The 18,489-nt window shown below is 38.8% G+C and overlaps 1 protein-coding gene across 2 annotated transcripts; it reads left to right on the top strand.

Moving 5' to 3' along the window:
* Positions 1 to 421: 421 nt before the first annotated feature.
* Positions 422 to 17,869, top strand: SERPINB11 (serpin family B member 11; the record flags this gene model as incomplete). 2 transcript variants are annotated; one of them, XM_081078544.1, is made up of 8 exons in its annotated part: positions 422 to 537; positions 6,709 to 6,892; positions 7,959 to 8,018; positions 9,049 to 9,177; positions 11,267 to 11,384; positions 14,220 to 14,362; positions 15,658 to 15,813; positions 17,465 to 17,869. In XM_081078544.1, 8 exons carry the CDS (start codon positions 422 to 424, stop codon positions 17,867 to 17,869), a joined length of 1,311 nt encoding a protein of 436 aa, XP_080934670.1. The 2 variants fall into 2 exon arrangements, with proteins under 2 accessions (XP_080934670.1, XP_080934671.1); XM_081078545.1 differs by lacking the exons at positions 422 to 537; positions 11,267 to 11,384; positions 14,220 to 14,362 and having other exon boundaries at positions 6,725 to 6,892.
* Between the last annotated feature and the right edge of the window lie 620 nt (positions 17,870 to 18,489).

The raw sequence follows: 18,489 nt of genomic DNA, 5'->3' as shown, positions 1-18,489 counted from the left end.
GCCATGCCAGCAGATTGCTAAAGTGCCACATAAAAACGTGCTCCGTGCAGGGGAGGTCGGGAGATTCTGGAGTGAAGGTGCCTCAGGCCAGGAAGCTTCCATCACAGTCAGAGTCTTTCCTGTTGTGTAGCTTTGTGCTGTGCATGATGACACAGGCAATCCCTGGAATTCTGAATATGGCACTGTTGACTTGAATGTGTTCTTTTTGGAACGACAGCTTATTTTCTTGACTGGAGGTGAAGCTTGTCGATGTTTCCCCATGAGCAGAACTAGAGGAGGTTAAGCACTGGGAGCTTCTCCAGAAAGCCCTGGCCATCTTGAGAGTCCCTGGGACTCAGAGCAGCTCTGGGTGACATTTAGAGGAACTTCATTTCTGGGCTGTACTCACGCCAGAGGTAGAGATGAATCACTAAGGACACAAATGGAAAGGGAGGGGCAGAAAGTAAAGGCTTTATATTTCCTCTTCAGGGACGCTGCAACAATTTCACCTACCAAACTGCCCACTTCAGCACCAGAAAGCAGCAAAGGTAAAGAGAAGTTCCTCTGAACTTTGTGGTTTCAGCTGCAGTCAAAGGGTAACAGATAGAAGCTGTCAAATATGGCATTTGGGCAGGGGTGTAATGAGCCAAATGGAGAGGCAGCTTAATTTTCAATCAAGTGTGGCTTTTGCTGACACCTTATGAGTACATTAACATGTCTGAGCGTCATTGAGAGTGTGCATTTTAAAATCCTTGAGGCAGGCTGACTTGATTTCAAATCTCTGATTTGTTTAGCAAAATGGAACTCTGTTGATACTTTCTACTTACTTCCTAACACCTTTTGTTCGAAACAGATCTCGTCACACATGGCTGTGGCCTCTTGTGTGATGAAGGATTTCTTAGTTCCTTAGAAGTCTGAATGCCACTGGACTGGTCTTATTAAGAACTTTATGTGTTGGGAAGAATTCCTTTATTTTTCTGGGCCTCAATTTCTTCTTATAGTTTTAAAATTAGTCTCTTCAGTAATACGTGTACTCTGTAAATGGGTGAAAAGCCTCACGATTTCTGTTTGTTTTAAGGGGTCATCATTCTGAAGTTCCTACTACATCTAGGAAATGAATCTCTCCTGACATTTACAAAGTTGAAAGGTAGAGAGGGAGGGTAAAAGAATAGCACTGATAAGGGCAGGGGAGGGAGGCACTAGTAAATTTAATCACGAGAAAAGCCTCTTATGAAATGGGTAAGAACATACCCAGTCGGCGTGTTAGGTTGTAAGAACTTGTTGTCTTAGCCAAGGGGACATCTTTGTCTTAGCCGTAGCCTATGTCGTAGTCTTAGAAATGTATTTCCCTGCAAAGGACACACCCAGGCCCTCTGTCCGCTTGTTATCCTTCAGTGTCAATATCTCCTCCCAAGACAGGATCTTTCCCCACAGTTTCTGAAGAGAAATCTCCTTTCTCAGCCTAGAAGGGCTACAGCCTTGGGCATCCTTCTGGTTTTCCTTTTCTCCCCTGACAGCTTCCAAATGACTCATCTCTTTTGCTAGAGAAGAATTTTTCTCTCCCTAAAAGCAGACAGAAAGGTACACTAAAGGAATTTTCTGCAATTCATTCCCTCCTTGGGGACTCAATTTGAAGTCCTTCTATTTCTAGGACCACATCCAGCTTTCGCTCAGCAGCCTTCTCTGGGTTCCATGCATCTTTGGTGGGGCTCTATATTCTCTATGTGCTTTGGAACCTCTGTCTTCCATGGGTTCCTCTTTCCCGAAACTGACTGGGTAACATTTAATTAGACTAGACATTGTAAAATATTTAGAATGTCAATTTCTCTAATACATATCGATTGCTGAGTGATTGTTTAAAACACCAATAATTTCACAGGTAAATTTTCCCTCCCCTCAAGAAGGGTTAAATCTAGTGAGGAAGACAAAATTATTCAAGAAGCTGAAACTTCATCCATATATACATGTGCACACAGTCACCCAAATGGAGAGGAAATTGTCAATTAAGTTTACTGCATAAAGTCAGTTGAATATAAGATTAATGCAGACTCTCTGTTTTGAAGGAACACTGCTAACAGCTAGAAAGGTGGAATTTTGGAAAACAAATGGAGAAAGTAGACATCTTAAGTGCTAGGTTAATGATAGTTAAAACTCTGTCTTGCAAATAATCATGCCAAATACCAAAGTTCATGGATTAATTCTACTTATGTATTCCCAATAATTTTTGAGAAAAACCTGTGCCTAAAGTTTTTCTTTCTGGTAATGCGAACAAATTGTTTGAAGCACTATATGATCTTACTTTGCAGTGAGGCAAATAATACCATATTTATTAATCGTTAACTGTCAGACGAAGCCTATTAATGCTTTTCCCCCCAAGTTGTTTAATCTTTATTTATTTAAAATAGTTTTTTTTTTAAATTTTCAATTACAGTTGACATCCAATATTATTTTATATTAATTTCAGGTATACAGCATAATGGTTAAACATGTATATAATTGATGAAGTTTTCCTCCTAATAAGTCTAGTGCCCACCGGGCACTACACATATTTATTACAATATTATTGATTATATGTGCTATACTGTATTTTACATCCCCACGACTATTTTGTAACCACCAATTTGTACTTCTTAATTTTGTCACCTTTTTCACCCAGTCCCCCTAATCTCCCTCCCATCTGGCAACCATGAGTTTGTTCTCTGTATCTATGAGTCTGTTTCTGTTTTGTTCATTTATTTTGTTCTTTAGATTCGACATATAAGTGAAATTATATGGTATTTGTCTTTCTCTGTCTGACTTATTTCACTTAGCATAATACCCTCTAGGTCCAGCCGTGTTGCCACACATGGTTAAGATTTCATTCCTTTTCTATGGCCGGATAATATTCCATGGTATATATTTGCACCACCTCTTCTTTATCCAGTCGTCTATTAATGGGCACTTAGGTGGCTTCCATATCTTGGCTACTGTAAATAACTTTGCAATGAACATAGGGGTGCATATATCTTTTCAAATTAGTATTTTGGATTTCTTCAGATAAATACCCAAAAGTAGAATTGTTGGGTCATAAGCAGTTCTATTTTTAAGTTTTTGAAGAACCAAGCCTATTAATGCTTTCTATCTTGGACAAACTTCTTAATTTTTCTGGTAGATGCTATTGTTATAAAATAGGGATAATAATCATAGTACAACAAAAATAAAATGATTTCATCTCAAATAAAAGCTTGTCTGGTGAGGCATATAAACGATAAACGTCTAAGTATTACTTTGTCTTGTGCACCTGAATCTAATAAAAAAAACAAAAAACCTTACTGAATAGTATATGGTGCCCAGTGGAAAGAGCATAGGCTTTGGAAGAGATGGGCCTGTGTTCACATCATGGCCTGTCCACTTATAGCATGTGAATTCCCCAGCTCTCACTGCCTCATCTGCAAAACTGGGGTAACATTATCCATCCTGCAAGACTTACATTCTGACGAATGTGTATACAGTGTTTGGCACATACATGAACCCTGGGATTCAGCCGTTTCCTTTACAAAGAAATTCTCACACAGGTGTTTAAGGGGGTTGTAGGAGCATACTCACCACAGCACTCTTTGCGATGCTGTAGAGTTAGGAGGACATTTGGGTGTCTGTCCCTGAGGAGTGCGTAGGCAAAATGTGGTGAAAGCACAAAAACACGGTACTTAGCAGCAACAGATTATGTTTCCAAAGTAACATGGATGAATCTTAAAAATGTAGGTGGCATGGAGACCCAACTCCTTCAAGAGCTGTCTACCGCTGTCTCTGATTTCTCCCCCATGGGGCCATACAAGGCTGCCTATCTCCAGCCCCACCACCCACAACTTTTGGCATCCTATTTCATGCTCTTGTAATACAACATTTCTCTTTCAGGTTTTTGAATCTCTGTTCATGCTCTTCCTTCTGTCAGTAATGATCTTTCTACATGTACATACCTGGATGACTCTTATGTCATTCTTCAAGAAGCAGCAGGAACATCACCTCCTCCAGGAAGTCTTCCTGTAGCTGTCAGGTTGGCTGTGTGTCTCTCCTCTGTGCTTCCACAGGATTCTGTGTACACCTGTGTGTCATACATAGTACTGATTGGATTGAAATTTCTTCCTTCATTTCTTCCTTCCACAGCTATTTAGTTAGTGGCTGGCTGGCTAGGGCTGTTCTAGAGGCTGGAATAAAGCACAAAAAAACCAAGTCTTCCTTTAATGGTGGTTTACTCTAGAGGGAGGAGGATCAGACAATAAATATATGTATAGTATATAACATACACTATAATATATACAAATGCTATTAATTTATATTTATATAAACACATGTATATATAATATATAAATACATACATATATAATAAGACAAATAAAAAATATATAATATATAGTGCAAATAAGTAAATGTAAATTTATTTATATTTAGATAAAAAAAATCTATCTATAATATAGATAAACCAGGACAATGGAATGGAGGATATTTGGAAGGATGTGGGCTGATATTTCAAACAGAATGGTTAAAAAGCCTCGGTGAGATGCTATCTAAGCAGAGAGATGAGTGAACTATTTGAAAATCTTTGGGAAGAGCATCCCAGAAATGGAATAGAAAATGCAAAGGTCTTGGGGCCGGCCCGATGGCTCAGGCGGTTAGAACTCCATGCTCCTAACTCCGAAGGCTGCCGGTTCGATTCCCACATGGGCCAGTGGGCTCTCAACCACAAGGTTGCTGGTTCAACTCCTCAAGTCCCGCAAGGGGTGGTGGGCAGTGCCACCTGCAACTAAGATAGAACACGGCACCTTGAGCTGAGCTGCCTCCTGGATGACTCAGTTGGTTGGAGCGCGTCCTCTCAACCACAAGGTTGCTGGTTCGACTCCCACAAGGGATGGTGGGCTGCTCCCTCTGCAACTAGAAAGGGCAACTGGACCTGGAGCTGATCTGTGCCCTCCACAACTAAGACTGGAAGGACAACAACTTGACTTGGAAAAAAAAAAAAAAGAAAGTGCAAAGGTCCTGAGGTGGGATCTGCTTGTCATGTTGAAGGAATGCAGGAGGTGATGTGGCTGGACCAGAGTGAGCTGGTGGGAGACTGGTGGGAGATGAGTCTGAGGGGGCTGCAGGGACCAGATCATGAAGGGCCTTGGTCACAGAATGGGGTTTGGCTTTTGTTCTGACAGAAAGGGAAGCCACTAGAGTTTTTGAGCAGAGGCCATAAACGGTTAGTATATGATGAACTGATATTTAAAAACCTCACTTTATCTTGTCTAGAAAATATAATGGAGGAGGGTGAGCACTAAACGCAGGCAAATGACTTAGGAGACTAGTTCAGCCTTCCAGGAGAGGGATGATGATAGCTTTGATCAGGGTGGTAATTGGAAAGGGTGAGAAATGGGCAGATGGTGAGTATTTCTGAAGAGAGAGAAAACAGGATTTTTGAGAAAGTTTAACAATGATCCCAAGGTTTTTGGCCAGAGGAAATGGAAGAATGGAACTGCCGTTCACGGAGATGAAGAAGGCTGCTGGGGGAGGAGGCGGGAGAGAGGTTTAGGAAGACAAGTGTCTGTTTTTGGACATGTTAAATTTGAGATACATGTTAGACACTCAAGTCTCTACTTGCTGAGTAGGCAGTTAGATCATGAATTTGGAATTCAGGAGCAACATAAATTTGGGAGCTAACAGCATATCAGTGACACTTAAAGCGAGAAGTTGGATGAGATCACCTGTATGAGTGTAAATAGAGAAGAGGCCTAAGATTTAAATCCTGATGTTTTATGATGTACATAGGTTGAGAATGTGAGAAAGATCCTATGAAAGAGACTGAGAAGGAGTGGCCCAGTGAGGCAGGTGGTGAACTTGAGAGAATGGTGACCTGTAAGTTAAAGGAAGAAAGTGTTTAATGGCAGTAGAGGCTCCTGGAGAATGAATGCTCCCTGAGGGCAAGGAATGTGCACGATCATTTCTTGTATCTACAGTTCTCTATAGTTTGTGGTGCTCAAGAAATGTTTGTGGAACAGAATAAAATAAGCTCTTCCTTCCTGACAAGCCATTGTCCTTAGATAACATATTCCAGCATCATCTTTTCTTCTCTCAGATTTTCTTCTTCCAGTCTTCCATTTTTTCACTGACATCATGGCTGTGGCCCCGGGCTGAGGGCTTTGAGCATCTTCTTACGGCATGACCTGTCTGCTAGTATGGTCTTACTTTCGTGGAGGGTACAAGAAATGAACAGAGATGGTTGCCCAAGGGTGCTTGATTGATTACCTTCTCGTTCGTGCAAGAATGACAAGGATGGATGTGTTCTCCTTCTTTGAGGCTGTGAAGGTGGGCAGCCTAGTGAGAAGTATCTCATTTGCCTGAACTTGTTAGCTTGAGAAATTTTCTGTATAAATTCCAGGATGAGGAGTGTCTTAAAGCAAGGAAATTCAGAACACAAAGATCTAATTACTTCTGCTGTTGTGCTCCAGAACAATTACAAATCACTTTTAAATGTACACACGATAGCTTTGAACTATTGGCTGAAAGGAATAGTAAATCTTCTATTCATTAGAATCTAAAAGTACTGTGAATTCCCCTCTCTAGCATTTACTAATTTCTCAAAAATTTTGGTGAGTATGGAATTTTTCATGAAGCAGTGCACTCAGGCTCTTTAATTCATGAAATGTAATAATTCCGTATATTATCTGTGCCTCGAAGTGATATTCTGAGATATTTCCCCTCTTTCGTTCTCAGGAGTGTTCGGCATCAAATGGATTCCCTCAGCACAGCAACTGTTGAATTTTGCCTTGATGTGTTCAAAGAGCTAAATAGTAACAACGTAGGAGATAACGTCTTCTTTTCTCCGCTGAGTATGCTTTATGCTCTAAGTATGATTCTCCTTGGTGCCAGAGGAAACAGTGCAGAGCAGATGGAAAAGGTATGGAATGCACCAAGGATGTCCCCATAGCCTAGAAGTCTTACATGTGCCCTCTCTGAGTCAGCCAAATTACTTACATCTTTATACCAAGATAACTCTGCCATCTTGTGAAAGAAGAACGCATCTTGGGCAAACTATTTCTTAAAAATGGATAATGGCTTAAATAATGCAATACATTATAATGAAAATAACACAATACATGCAATATACAGCATCTTCCTTACTACCAGTGGGAAGTACTTCCAAACTACATTTCCAAACTACATTTCCACAGTTTACCTTTAGAGTTCATCTTTTCAGTGATTTAAACCCGATAGAGAGCACATGTATGGTATTTGCCCTCTGGAAGTTTAACTTACAATAAAATTTAATAACACTTTAAAAGTTATCAAGTTCTTAAAAATATTCATTAGTCCATTTGAATTTCATTAACAACTCTGGGTGGCAGGTAGCTATTTTTATTCCTATTTTACAGATGGGGAAACTGAGACTAAGAGAGAAAAGATAAGTTTTCTGGTTACATAGGCTGATATACAGTGATTTTTCATATATCTATTTCCCTTATATTTTATTGATGGGGAAATCCTAGAAGACTGTCACTTATCAAGCCCTGGGATACTTGCACATATTATTTCTGTCTTTCATATTTTGATGTACTTTTATGATTTTCTTGTGTTTAAAATAGGTATTGTGCTGGGAAGCCATCCAATGTTTTACATGGTCCTGGATGGGCTCTGTCTTAGTGAATAGAAGGAGAAGAACCGAAGAGCCTCACACATGACAGCTCAGTCCTGGGACCCTGACAGACAATGGTCCAGGGCACGTCGCTTAATCTCTCTTGGGCTCAATTTCCCTAACAGAAAATGGGGATAGTAGTATCTACTCATAAAGTTGTTGGCAGGGTTAAATAATATGTGTAAAGCTCAGGACTTGGAATATAATATCACTTATGTTAGCTACTACTATTGGTCTTTATCTGAAATGGAAAAACAGGTACTTGTAACTGTAAAGCTTTAGAGACTGCAGGTTGCTTTTGATGCTAGTTGATCCTTCTTGCTTTTTCTAGGTGCTTCACTTTAATCATATTGCAGGATCATTAAAACCAGAATTTAAAGACCCAACTAAGGTAAGATAATATTCCTTCTGCGTTGCCAAATGCTCCTTAATGCAAGAGCACCAAGAAATAATGGTTGAGGAGTTGTGTGGCAGAGCCCCTCTTTGGGGACTAGCAATGTCCCCCTTGGTCTCCTCCTTTGATCTTCCTGATAATTGCTGCAGCCTAGAGAGTTTAATATAGTGATACTCACAGCAATAATGAAGCGGGGTGTTAGGTTTTTCAGACCCGTGAGGGGACTGAGAAAGGACCCAGAGGCTTTGCCACATGATTGTACCACCTGTTTCTAGTTCTTTCCAGTAGGAGGAATCCTTTCGGTGTGAAAATTATGCAGAATTCCCACACAACTGTGATGGCTTGAGCAATATATAAATGCACGTGGATTCACAGACTACTTGCTTCACGGAACCCAACTGATTGTTAGGGTTGTCCAGCCCATAGTTGGGGAAACTTTCCTTTAGGAAAAACATAGAAGCATAACCGCTGTCATGTCCATGAATTCGGGTGCATCACAGCTGCGTGCTTAACCAGATTGCTCTGTGAGGGACAGATGGGTGTGTAAGGTCAGTTCAGTGAAGAGCTTAAGTGTTGGGTTCAGTGGTTTGATTAAAAGTATTTGATTAAACAGAAAACAGAGATATTAAAAGGAGTGTGATAGAGAAATGATTCCATAGGTACAAATGTAGCAAAAACTTGGATTATCACCCTGAATACCTGAGTGGGATCTCTTTATTTATGAAAACTTCTGCTTTTGAATTAAACCATTGAGGCTGACAAGTGCATGTGTGTTTTGCAATAGCTTACAATTCTGCACACAATCTGTAACCAGAATCAGAGTGCTGAGATTATTGTGCTAGAGGAAATTAGAGAAGGAAATGCTTTAAACTCTTTAACTCCTGTTTTTTTAGTACTGTATTCACTGCCATTTTTTTCAGAGGCAAACGCCTTGATCTCTAGTTATTGTTTTCATGTTATTTATAACTCTCCAATGGCAAGAAATCAAGCAATTTAATACTCCATTTTTTGTTTACTGGTGCTTCAGTGCAGCCAAACTGGAAGGATTCACTCACAGTTGGGAGTCCTACTCTCTCAAATCAACCAGCCACATGCTAACTATACTCTCAGCATTGCCAACAGACTCTATGGGACAAAGGAAATGACATTCCATCAGGTAAGTCCATCTGAAATGGCGGTCAACAGCTTTCTTGGCATCCTCTGAATTTCATACCACAAAATGAATGAAGAGCAAGAAGAGTTGTATGACATTTGTCTTTAAGAGATTAAATTTGACCCGAGTTAGAATTTCAATGAAATGGTTTGACCAAACTCCCAATTTAAAGTTGTGAAATATCACATAAAAACTTTTCCTCTGCAAAATCACCAAAGTTGTTTAAGAACCAAGGCCAGGAATGAAGCACAAAACAAAGTAGGTAAGAATTATCCTGTATGGATCAGAAAAACAAAATATATTTCTCATCTCTTCAAAATTCCTTAATGGCAAATTATCAAGAGTTAATGGAAAGGACCCTAGACTGGGGGCAAAGAGATCTGAGTTCTGTTCCCATTTATATATATGACTTTGGACAAGTCACTTCTGTCTTCAAAATAAGAGGATTATCGCTTCTCGGCCTTTTGGCTAAGATCAAGTGTAAAATAAGAGGATTAGGCTAAGTATTTTTCAGACACAAAATTCTAACACTATTTATAGCATTTCCCAACAGCATTGCAATATATCTAGTTTTATTGAGTGTTCACTATGTGCCAAAATTCTAATACATTATAGGCATTTTCATATTACCCTTATGTAGTCCTAAAATATTGGAACAAAACTGCCATTCATTCTACAATTGTGAAGCAGATTCTGATAGATTCACATAGATAATTAAGTGGCAAAGCTTGGATTTGATCCCTGTCCAAAGCCATCTTCCTGTTTTTCATTGCTACATTTTCCTGATGTGACGGAGGTGAAATGCTGGTTTCAGTGACATAGCTTTTGTTTCACTGGTGTTATGCCAGCCGGGTTAAGCAGGATGCTGCCCTGAATTTAGTCTGCTGGTGCAGGCTGTGTCTTACATGTGACGAGTTTTTGATTGTCAGGATATTTGCAACTTGGAGTAGCCCACCTTGGTACTATAGATGTTTCAAAGGTGTTTCCTTTTACTGCCCTAGAAGCATATAGGGAATGTTTTAGGAAGACTGCAGGAAGTGGTGGGGATTAACACTCGTGGTCCTTGGAGTTGGAATACTCTCATCCTTTTGACTCCCTAAAATAGTGATCTGGACATGATAGTAGATAAATGTTGATTTGGGATAATGATGGTTGCATCTGTTCCTGAAGTGACAAGCTCCTCATTAGTCTCCTGAAGATTGTCATGATCTGTGTCATAAGGTATTATTACCCCAGGATTCTGTCTGGAAAAACTTCCTGTTGGACCCAGCTCAGGACAAGAATTATACAACGCCCAGATTTTACTTTTAGTTACGCTTTCCTTATGTTCCACACTGGATTTAGGCATAAAAGAACCCAGTTAAACAAACGGCAAGACAGACCCCAGACAGCCACTTTCATGCGTGTCATATTTCTAAGTCCTGTATCACCCTCAATCTTGATGGTGGGGCACTGGGTCCTGCTCGACTCTGGAGGTATCTCCCCAAGGTCTCAAGAATGTTGCTTTTGACGTATGTAACTTTTAATTGGATAACATATGTGAATAAACTAGTGAATTCCTTAAGATATTTTTGTTCATGTTTTACATGAAGTCAACTCTCTATATTAGAGAATATTATTATTAATTTTATTTATGGTGTCATATGAGGATCTTGAAATATACCTAACCTTCTGTTAGACCTCAAACAAGCAAATCACTTACTCACCCTCGTCTTCAGTTTTCCTGTCTGGAATGTTAGAGCAGTAACTCTTGTTTTTCTGCTTTGAGGAGGAAAGAGTAGGGATAGAGTGAATAGGTAGGTGCTATACTGCAGTTTCTCATTTTGCTTTGAAGGTTTTAAAACTAAGAATGCCCATGATATAACAGAAGTAACAACCAAACATTTTGGAGCATTTTTTGGGGAAATCTCTTTGATCTGGTTAAATGTCTTTGTTTTATTATAAGAATACGGATATATGGATTCTCCTTCCTTTCAGACATATATACATGAGTGGCTTTTCTTGAGTGTTATTATTTTAGAATACATTGAGCTGTAGATTTTTGCTTGCCTTACATTGTTTTTGTGTTGTGCCATTGTCCTTTCTTTTACAGAAATATTTACGCTGTTCTGAGAAACTGTATCAAACCAGGCTGCAAACGGTTGATTTTGAACGGTCTACGGAAGAAACGAGGCAAACTATCAATGCTTGGGTTAAAAATAAAACTCATGGTGAGGCTTTGTCACTTTATTTCTGCTGTGTTGATAACCTCCCTGAGTCAGTGCAAATGAGGAAGCTGGGTGAGGTGCAGAAACTGACATAGGCAGACCAACAATGGAGGAAATGGGGGGATATTTTGGAATATCTCTTACAAGCTTTTGTCCTAACTGAACTAGCTAAGTGACTGAGAATGAGAAGAACACCATTGCTACCTTATAGAAGTATTGTCCTACATTCTGCAGTTAAATTTAGTTACTTTTTACGTCTACCTTTCACAATTTAAAAATAAACCCTATATATTATTAATATTTCTTTTTAAAAATGGAACATTAAGTATTGATACCTAAGATGTGCTCATTTCTTTCAAAAAATCGAGTTAAGGAAAAAGTTAAAGAAGTAAAAAGAATAATATAATGAATCCTTGTTTACTGGTCACTCAGCTGCAATATTTATTACGTAAGGCTAATATTATTTGTCTATACCCGTGCCCTTTTCCCACCACCTCTTCCAGATGATTTTGGAGCTAATCTCAGATATCACACCATTTTTTTTCTGTATATCTTTTAGTTTGTTTCTCTCAAAAACACAGGTTTTTTTAAAAATATGACCACTACCCCATTTTTATACCTAGAAAATTTCAAATAATCATTTAATATTAACAAATATTCAGTGAGTTTTCATATTCCCTCTATTGCCTCTTATTTTGTTTGGATCAGGACCCAAATAACATTGGTACATTGCAATTGGTTAATATGCTCCTTAAATCTTGAGTTTTAAAATAAACTTTTTTGATTGAAATATACCTACTTATTGAGAAGTTTATATATTGTATATTAGTGAAGATCCCAAATTATCCATTCACTGGAGTGCTGATGGCTACTGGTTTCATCCTTGTTTCTAGGCCTTCTCAGGGGACATAACTAGGAAATGCGTATATTTAGGTGAAATATATTTAGAAATTTTAATTTCTTACTAATATTACCAATTCAAATTCAGATTCACAGGATTTTTACTTAATAGCCCCTTGCCCCTTTTACTTGTATTTCTCTTTTGCCTTATCCTAAAAATTCCAGTTTTCAGTTTCACCAATATTATTGCACAATGACTTCATTCAACCATATATACTTTGCTTCATTCAAAATAGCAATACTAATGGAACAACCAACAATAGTAGCTTGAGATCTTTTTTGAAGTTCTTTTTGTTCCGATGGCATACCCCACTGGACAGGTAAAGTCAAATTACCGTGTTGAAATAATCCCTCTGTGTGTGGTTGTGCCACCAACATTGTATCATTAATTTCTGAAGTCTTGGAATATAGATAATTATATTCCCTGATATGTGAGAGACTTAAGTTTATTAAATAACAAATTAAAATTAGGGTGAAATAACAACAAAGCATGAAATTAGAGCTAATTGTATTTATGAAGAGCATGTTAGTAATATAAGTTAGTAATAGAAGATAAATACTTCTCTGAATATAAATACCATGTTTTCTAACATATTTGTGTCTAATATTACTTAACTATTGAGCTCTCAATAGTATCTTGTTGACTGACAGACTGGTGCTTGTCGTTTAAGTTTAAAAATAGGTGACCAGATTAAAATATGTATATATATCTATTCAATTCTAAGTTAGAAAATGCTTGGAAAGGTCTACCCATTTGTCGGATCTGTTAATTTATTTAGAATAGCAGAGGAAAATGTGTTTTATCTCTTTGCGAACTCTGACCCACTGCTGATGGCTGCCTGGGAACTCTGTGTTGAGAAAGAGTCTGAGGCTTAAACTAAGTTTACCTGGAAAGGCCCACAAGTGAGTCAGTAGGATGTTAACTCCAGGATGGTAGGGAGTTTCGTCTGTCCAGTTTAGTGTTTGAGCCTCAGTTTAGTGCTGTAGCACCTAGAATAGTGCCTGGCTCACAGAAGTCTCTTAAAATAGTTTTAACATAAATGAATAGATTGATTAGTGTTGTCTGCCATGCGTGTGTGTGCATTAGGGACCCACCTGCTGTATATTTATTTAAAATATTAGTTTTATCTAATCCTTCATTTATACATTTATTTACCCATTTATTCAAAGTATGTGGTTGGGACACTTAACGTTAGCTATTGTTATCACATACTAGGTATTGTGTTAGGTCCAGAAATTCAATGAAAATTAAAACTCTCATCAAGTTGAGAGCCTGATGTTCCAGATATCCTCATGTTGCACATTGTATGACAGATTACATTCCAAAAAACGTTTTCATAAATTGCAATGAACCCAAATGCACCAAGAAGGATCCGTGTTCAATTTTGATCAGTATATTTATGAAGCAAGCAACTGCTGGGATATTTTTTAAATCTTGATTTTCAGATACATATTTACTTCAAGTATTGGTATTTCCTTATGATACAGTAATGTTAGTAGTACATTGAAAGAATGAACGACTCTTTTGAATACTTAACATATTTGTGTGGTGAGCTGCTGGGAAGTATTAAAGCCTGATAAATATTAAAGGGAAGCCATGAGAAATTATTAAAGAACTTTCTAAACAAACAGTAATGTATAAGAAAACATTGGCTATAGTTAGATAATGAGACAAATTGAGCCATAGTGAATATGCTAGCTATACCTTGGATGCCATCTTTTGATTAGAAATAACAAAGCATAAAAAGGTTTTGAAACAAACTTCATATGATAAGGACAGGTTTTATGACTAAGAGATAAAAGAGTTCTTCTGGAATCTAGAATGTACAATTAGCCTTAAAAAAGAAATGGTTCCAAGTTTCTTGTGACTATTCAACTGTTTATCATCAAGAAGTTCAAATCCAAAAACATTACCGATTTTATTATTTTTTTTACAAGGAAAAATTGCAAACCTCTTTGGAGAGGGCACCATTGACCCTTCCTCTGTAATGGTCCTGGTGAATGCCATCTATTTCAAAGGACAATGGCAAAATAAATTTCAGGAACGAGAGACGATTAAAACCCCATTTCAGCTAAGTGAGGTACGTATTTCATTTTCAGATCGATGATAAATTTTTGAGAATTTTATTCAGTACTTGTTTAAGGACAATTAAGAAACAGTACTTGTTTAAGGACAATTTGGAAAGCATTAGTGAAAATACAGGTCTAGGTTTCCGCAAGTTCCTTTAATTGTATTTTCTATGAATTTTATTTTTATTTTTCCTTATGAAGTGAGAGTAACCTTTCTCACTAGGCACCTAAGTGGAGACTTCAGACACTGGAATGCCCTGGAAGAGAAGAAAGCCTGTTCTTTTCTTACTGTTCTCTTATATGTGCATTTTCCCCATAAATACTCTGGTTCTTTCCTCTAGCAGCACAACGAAACAATTATTCTTCTCCTACAGAGTCTCTAATTGAAATAAAAAAGGAAATGATTCTATTATATTATTTTCCCCCATAACTCATTTTACCTGGAAACCCTGGCTTTGTTTTGGCAAACAGATGTATAAGGTCTGACAATTAAGTTCACAAACTCATCCTAGAAAAAGTACTACATACCTTATTGCTGAATAACACTATGGTCACCTCTGAAGCACTCCCCTTTGGAAGCTATGCACCGATGCCAGTGCCTAGTCCACCCTTCAAAGCAATTTTGGAACTCTTTTTCTGGAATGGCCATCAGAGCTGTCATCGTGTCTTTCTTGATGTCCTGAATGTCATCAAAATGTCTCCCTTTCAATATTTTCTTTATCTTCAGGCAAAGAAAGAAGTCATTGGGAGCCAGACCAGGTGAGTAGGGAGGGTGTTCCAATACAGTTATTTGTTTACAGGCTAAAAACTCCCTCGCAGACAGTGCTGTGTGAGCTGGTGCATTGTCGTGATGCAAGAGCCATGAATGGTTGGTGAAAAGTTCAGGTCGTCTAACTTTTTCATGCAGCCTTTTCAGCACTTCCAAATAGCAAACTTGGTTAACTGTTTGTCCAGCTGGCACAAATTAATAATGAATAATCCCCCTGATATCAGAAAAAGTTAGCGACATTGTTGCAACAAGTTCGGAACTTAATTGTCAGACCTTGTAGTATTGTTTTTTATTACTATGTATATACTATTTGAATTATGCAAGTTCTAACAAGGACTTATTTTGAAATTTAAAAAAAATCATAACCTTTGCAAAGGAAAGTAATAATGGGTGTATTTTGTAGTTTATATTTTACCCATGCCTTTAGAGTGTAAATGCAGATGTTTACCTTCTGCAAGAAAATCAGTATACATGTATGTGCATACACTCATGTAAGTGCCATCTATTTACAGTCTTTTTTTTTTTAAAAAAACACAGGGTAAAAGTGTAATTGTGGAAATGATGCATCAAACTGGAACATTCAAACTGGCCTTCATAAAGGAGCCTCAGATGCAAGTTCTTGAGCTGCCCTATGTTAACAAGAAACTAAGCATGATTATTCTGCTTCCAGGAGGCACGGCCACTCTAGAACAGGTAAAGCTACAAGACTGCTAACATGCAGTGAAAGTATGCGTGTGTGCACACACACACGCACACACACACACTCCCCCCACCTGTGTGTATCCCATGATGTCAGGACGGTGGTCACTAATTCAATCCTGCTCCAGGTTATGGGGTTTTACCCTAGGCAGCTGTGAGAGTAAAGGGGGAACACCTGGTCCCTGTCTTCTGGGTTATATATTTTTAGAGAGGACAATCTATTCCTACATAGAATCGGCCAAAGTGCCATATTGTACAAATATACACACGCATTGGTCATTTGACACTTGGGAAAAACATCTTTGTATAGTAATGAAACTGTAAAGCCGGTTGGGCTCCCAGTCTACAGAAATCTGATGAGGCCGTCTTCTTTTCAGGAGGAGTATTGCTGATCCCAAAGTGACATGCTTTCGTGGGCTAGCCACCATTTTTAGTGTCCCGGTTTTTTGGCGAAATCCGTGCCACAGCCACAGAGAAGAGGTCATGGTGGTGGCGGGGCTTTGGGTCTAACCCTCTCTTCTTGGCTGCAGTCCCAGCTGCCTAGCACAGAGCAGACCAGCCACTGGGATGGAGGGACCACTCCTTCTCCTCTCCCTTGCTGGGACCATCCAGAGCTCTGCCAGGGTGACAGTTTCTTAGACCAGCTGAGCTTCCAGGGTCTCGTGGATGTTGATATGCACACATGGATATTGTCCTAACCAGAGGAGAGAGCGCGTGCAAATGCGTTAGAAGTATGGGGCCGTGAGATGGGGTTGTGTCATAAAGTCATGGCAACTTCGATGAGGGCTGACAAGGACAAAAGGAAAAGATAGTTAGGAAGAGAAACTGCCTTTATAGTTCATGTCTGCTTTTATATTGTCAGGGTGGTGAGAAGGTGACAGAAAAGTTTTCAGCTCTTGTAGTAGAAGAATGATGGGGCTTGACAAATCGGTTTGGAGCTGTGGGGAGGCTTGTCGAGAGTTTCACATGCTCAAGGGTGGAAGTCTGAAGAGTTTACAAAAACTTACAGAACTGGGTGGAGAGTGAGAAGTGGAGAGGAGGGTTGTGAGGCCATTTGGGAAATTTGAGTATAGATGGGGGCGTTGAATTCAGGGCTGTCAGACTTTAGCTTCAGCAGTACGGACATGAGGGGATTAAAACAGAGTGGAACAAGGGGATCCTGGCATCATGGGAGCCAAAGGAGAAATAAGTCCACCAAGGAGGGCGCCAGTAAATGTTTCAGATATGAGAACCAAGAAGAAAAGGATGAGTTCATCCAGGCAACGGGAACATAATGACTGCAGAGGCAATAGAGGGAATTTAGGTGAAGCTTACACGCTGAGGAAATTAAGGCAAAAGAGTGTAGGATACACAGTGGAGAAGTTTAATTATGAAATATCCATAAGAAGTAGACAATAGAAAAGGGAAGATGTGGTTGAATGCAAGATTTATCTATCTATCTATCTATCTATCTATCTATCTATCTATCTATCTATCTATCTATCGATCTATCTATTTATTTAAGGTATAACTTGAGAATAATTTAAAGGTAGAAAAGAAATCAGTGAAATTGAGTCATTTGCCCTGAGAATTATAAAACGAACAACATTTAATGCAGAGGTCGTGTGTTTGGTTCGTGTGGGCCTATCTGTGTTTTGTCTCTTAGCTAGAGAAGCAGTTGAACGTGAAGACGTTTTATGAGTGGACCAGTTCTTCCAACATGATGGAAAGGGATGTTGAAGTCCATATGCCCCGATTCAAACTGGAAATCAAGTATGAGCTGAATTCCCTGCTAAAATCCCTCGGGATGACAGATGTCTTCAACCTGATCAAAGCTGACCTTTCTGGCATATCACCAATCAAGGGTTTGTATTTATCAAAGGTTATCCACAAGTCATATGTGGATGTCAATGAAGAGGGCACTGAGGCAGCAGCAGCGACTGGGGACAACCTTGCCGTAAAAAGACTCCCGATTCGAGCTCAGTTCATGGCGAATCACCCCTTTCTGTTCTTCATAAGGCACATTGACACCAACACCATCCTCTTCTGTGGCAAGCTGTCCTCTCCCTGAGCAAATAGGGTTGAAGAAGGCTCAGAGTCAAAGGGGAGTTTCAGGGACAAACCCATGACTAAGAGCAGTTCATACCGCACACATCTCTGTGTCTCAGTTTGCTTGTCTGCAAAATGGGTCTAGGATCTCTCCCAACTTATTCCATGAGTCGGTGAACACTAAGTTTATGGTAATCATGGAAGAAGGTATACATACAAAACAAAACAAACAAAAAAAAAGGTTTTTCTGGCTGTCTTATCTTTGGGACCTCATTGGAGTGTTGTCTGGGTGATGTGATCAAGTCATTGAGAAACATTTTAAAGAATTACATTTCCTTGACTTGTATATATGAGTGAGCTGTTGAATACGCGATTGCTCTACCTTTACAAAACAAATTTAAGGGCTTTAGCTTTGTTAGGATTTTAAAATATAATTTTCCTTGCATGTGTAAATATAACATCGTGAATTTTAGTTCAAAATTCTATATTGACTGTAATAAATTCATGAAATTTCTTAAGTTCTTTGAAGACTTTTAATGTTCGGCAGCAATTAAATGACCTATGAAAGGAGACTTTGGATAAGAAGAACTTTAATCCAGTGAACATTTCAGTGGAATTTTTGGCCAAAGTTTTGTCAGGTCC

Source organism: Rhinolophus hipposideros, assembly GCF_964194185.1.
Source record: "Rhinolophus hipposideros genome assembly, chromosome: 17".
NCBI classification, from domain to species: Eukaryota; Metazoa; Chordata; class Mammalia; order Chiroptera; family Rhinolophidae; genus Rhinolophus; species Rhinolophus hipposideros.
The sequence above is the reverse complement of the archived record's forward strand: the minus strand, read 5'-3'. Positions and strand labels throughout refer to the sequence as shown.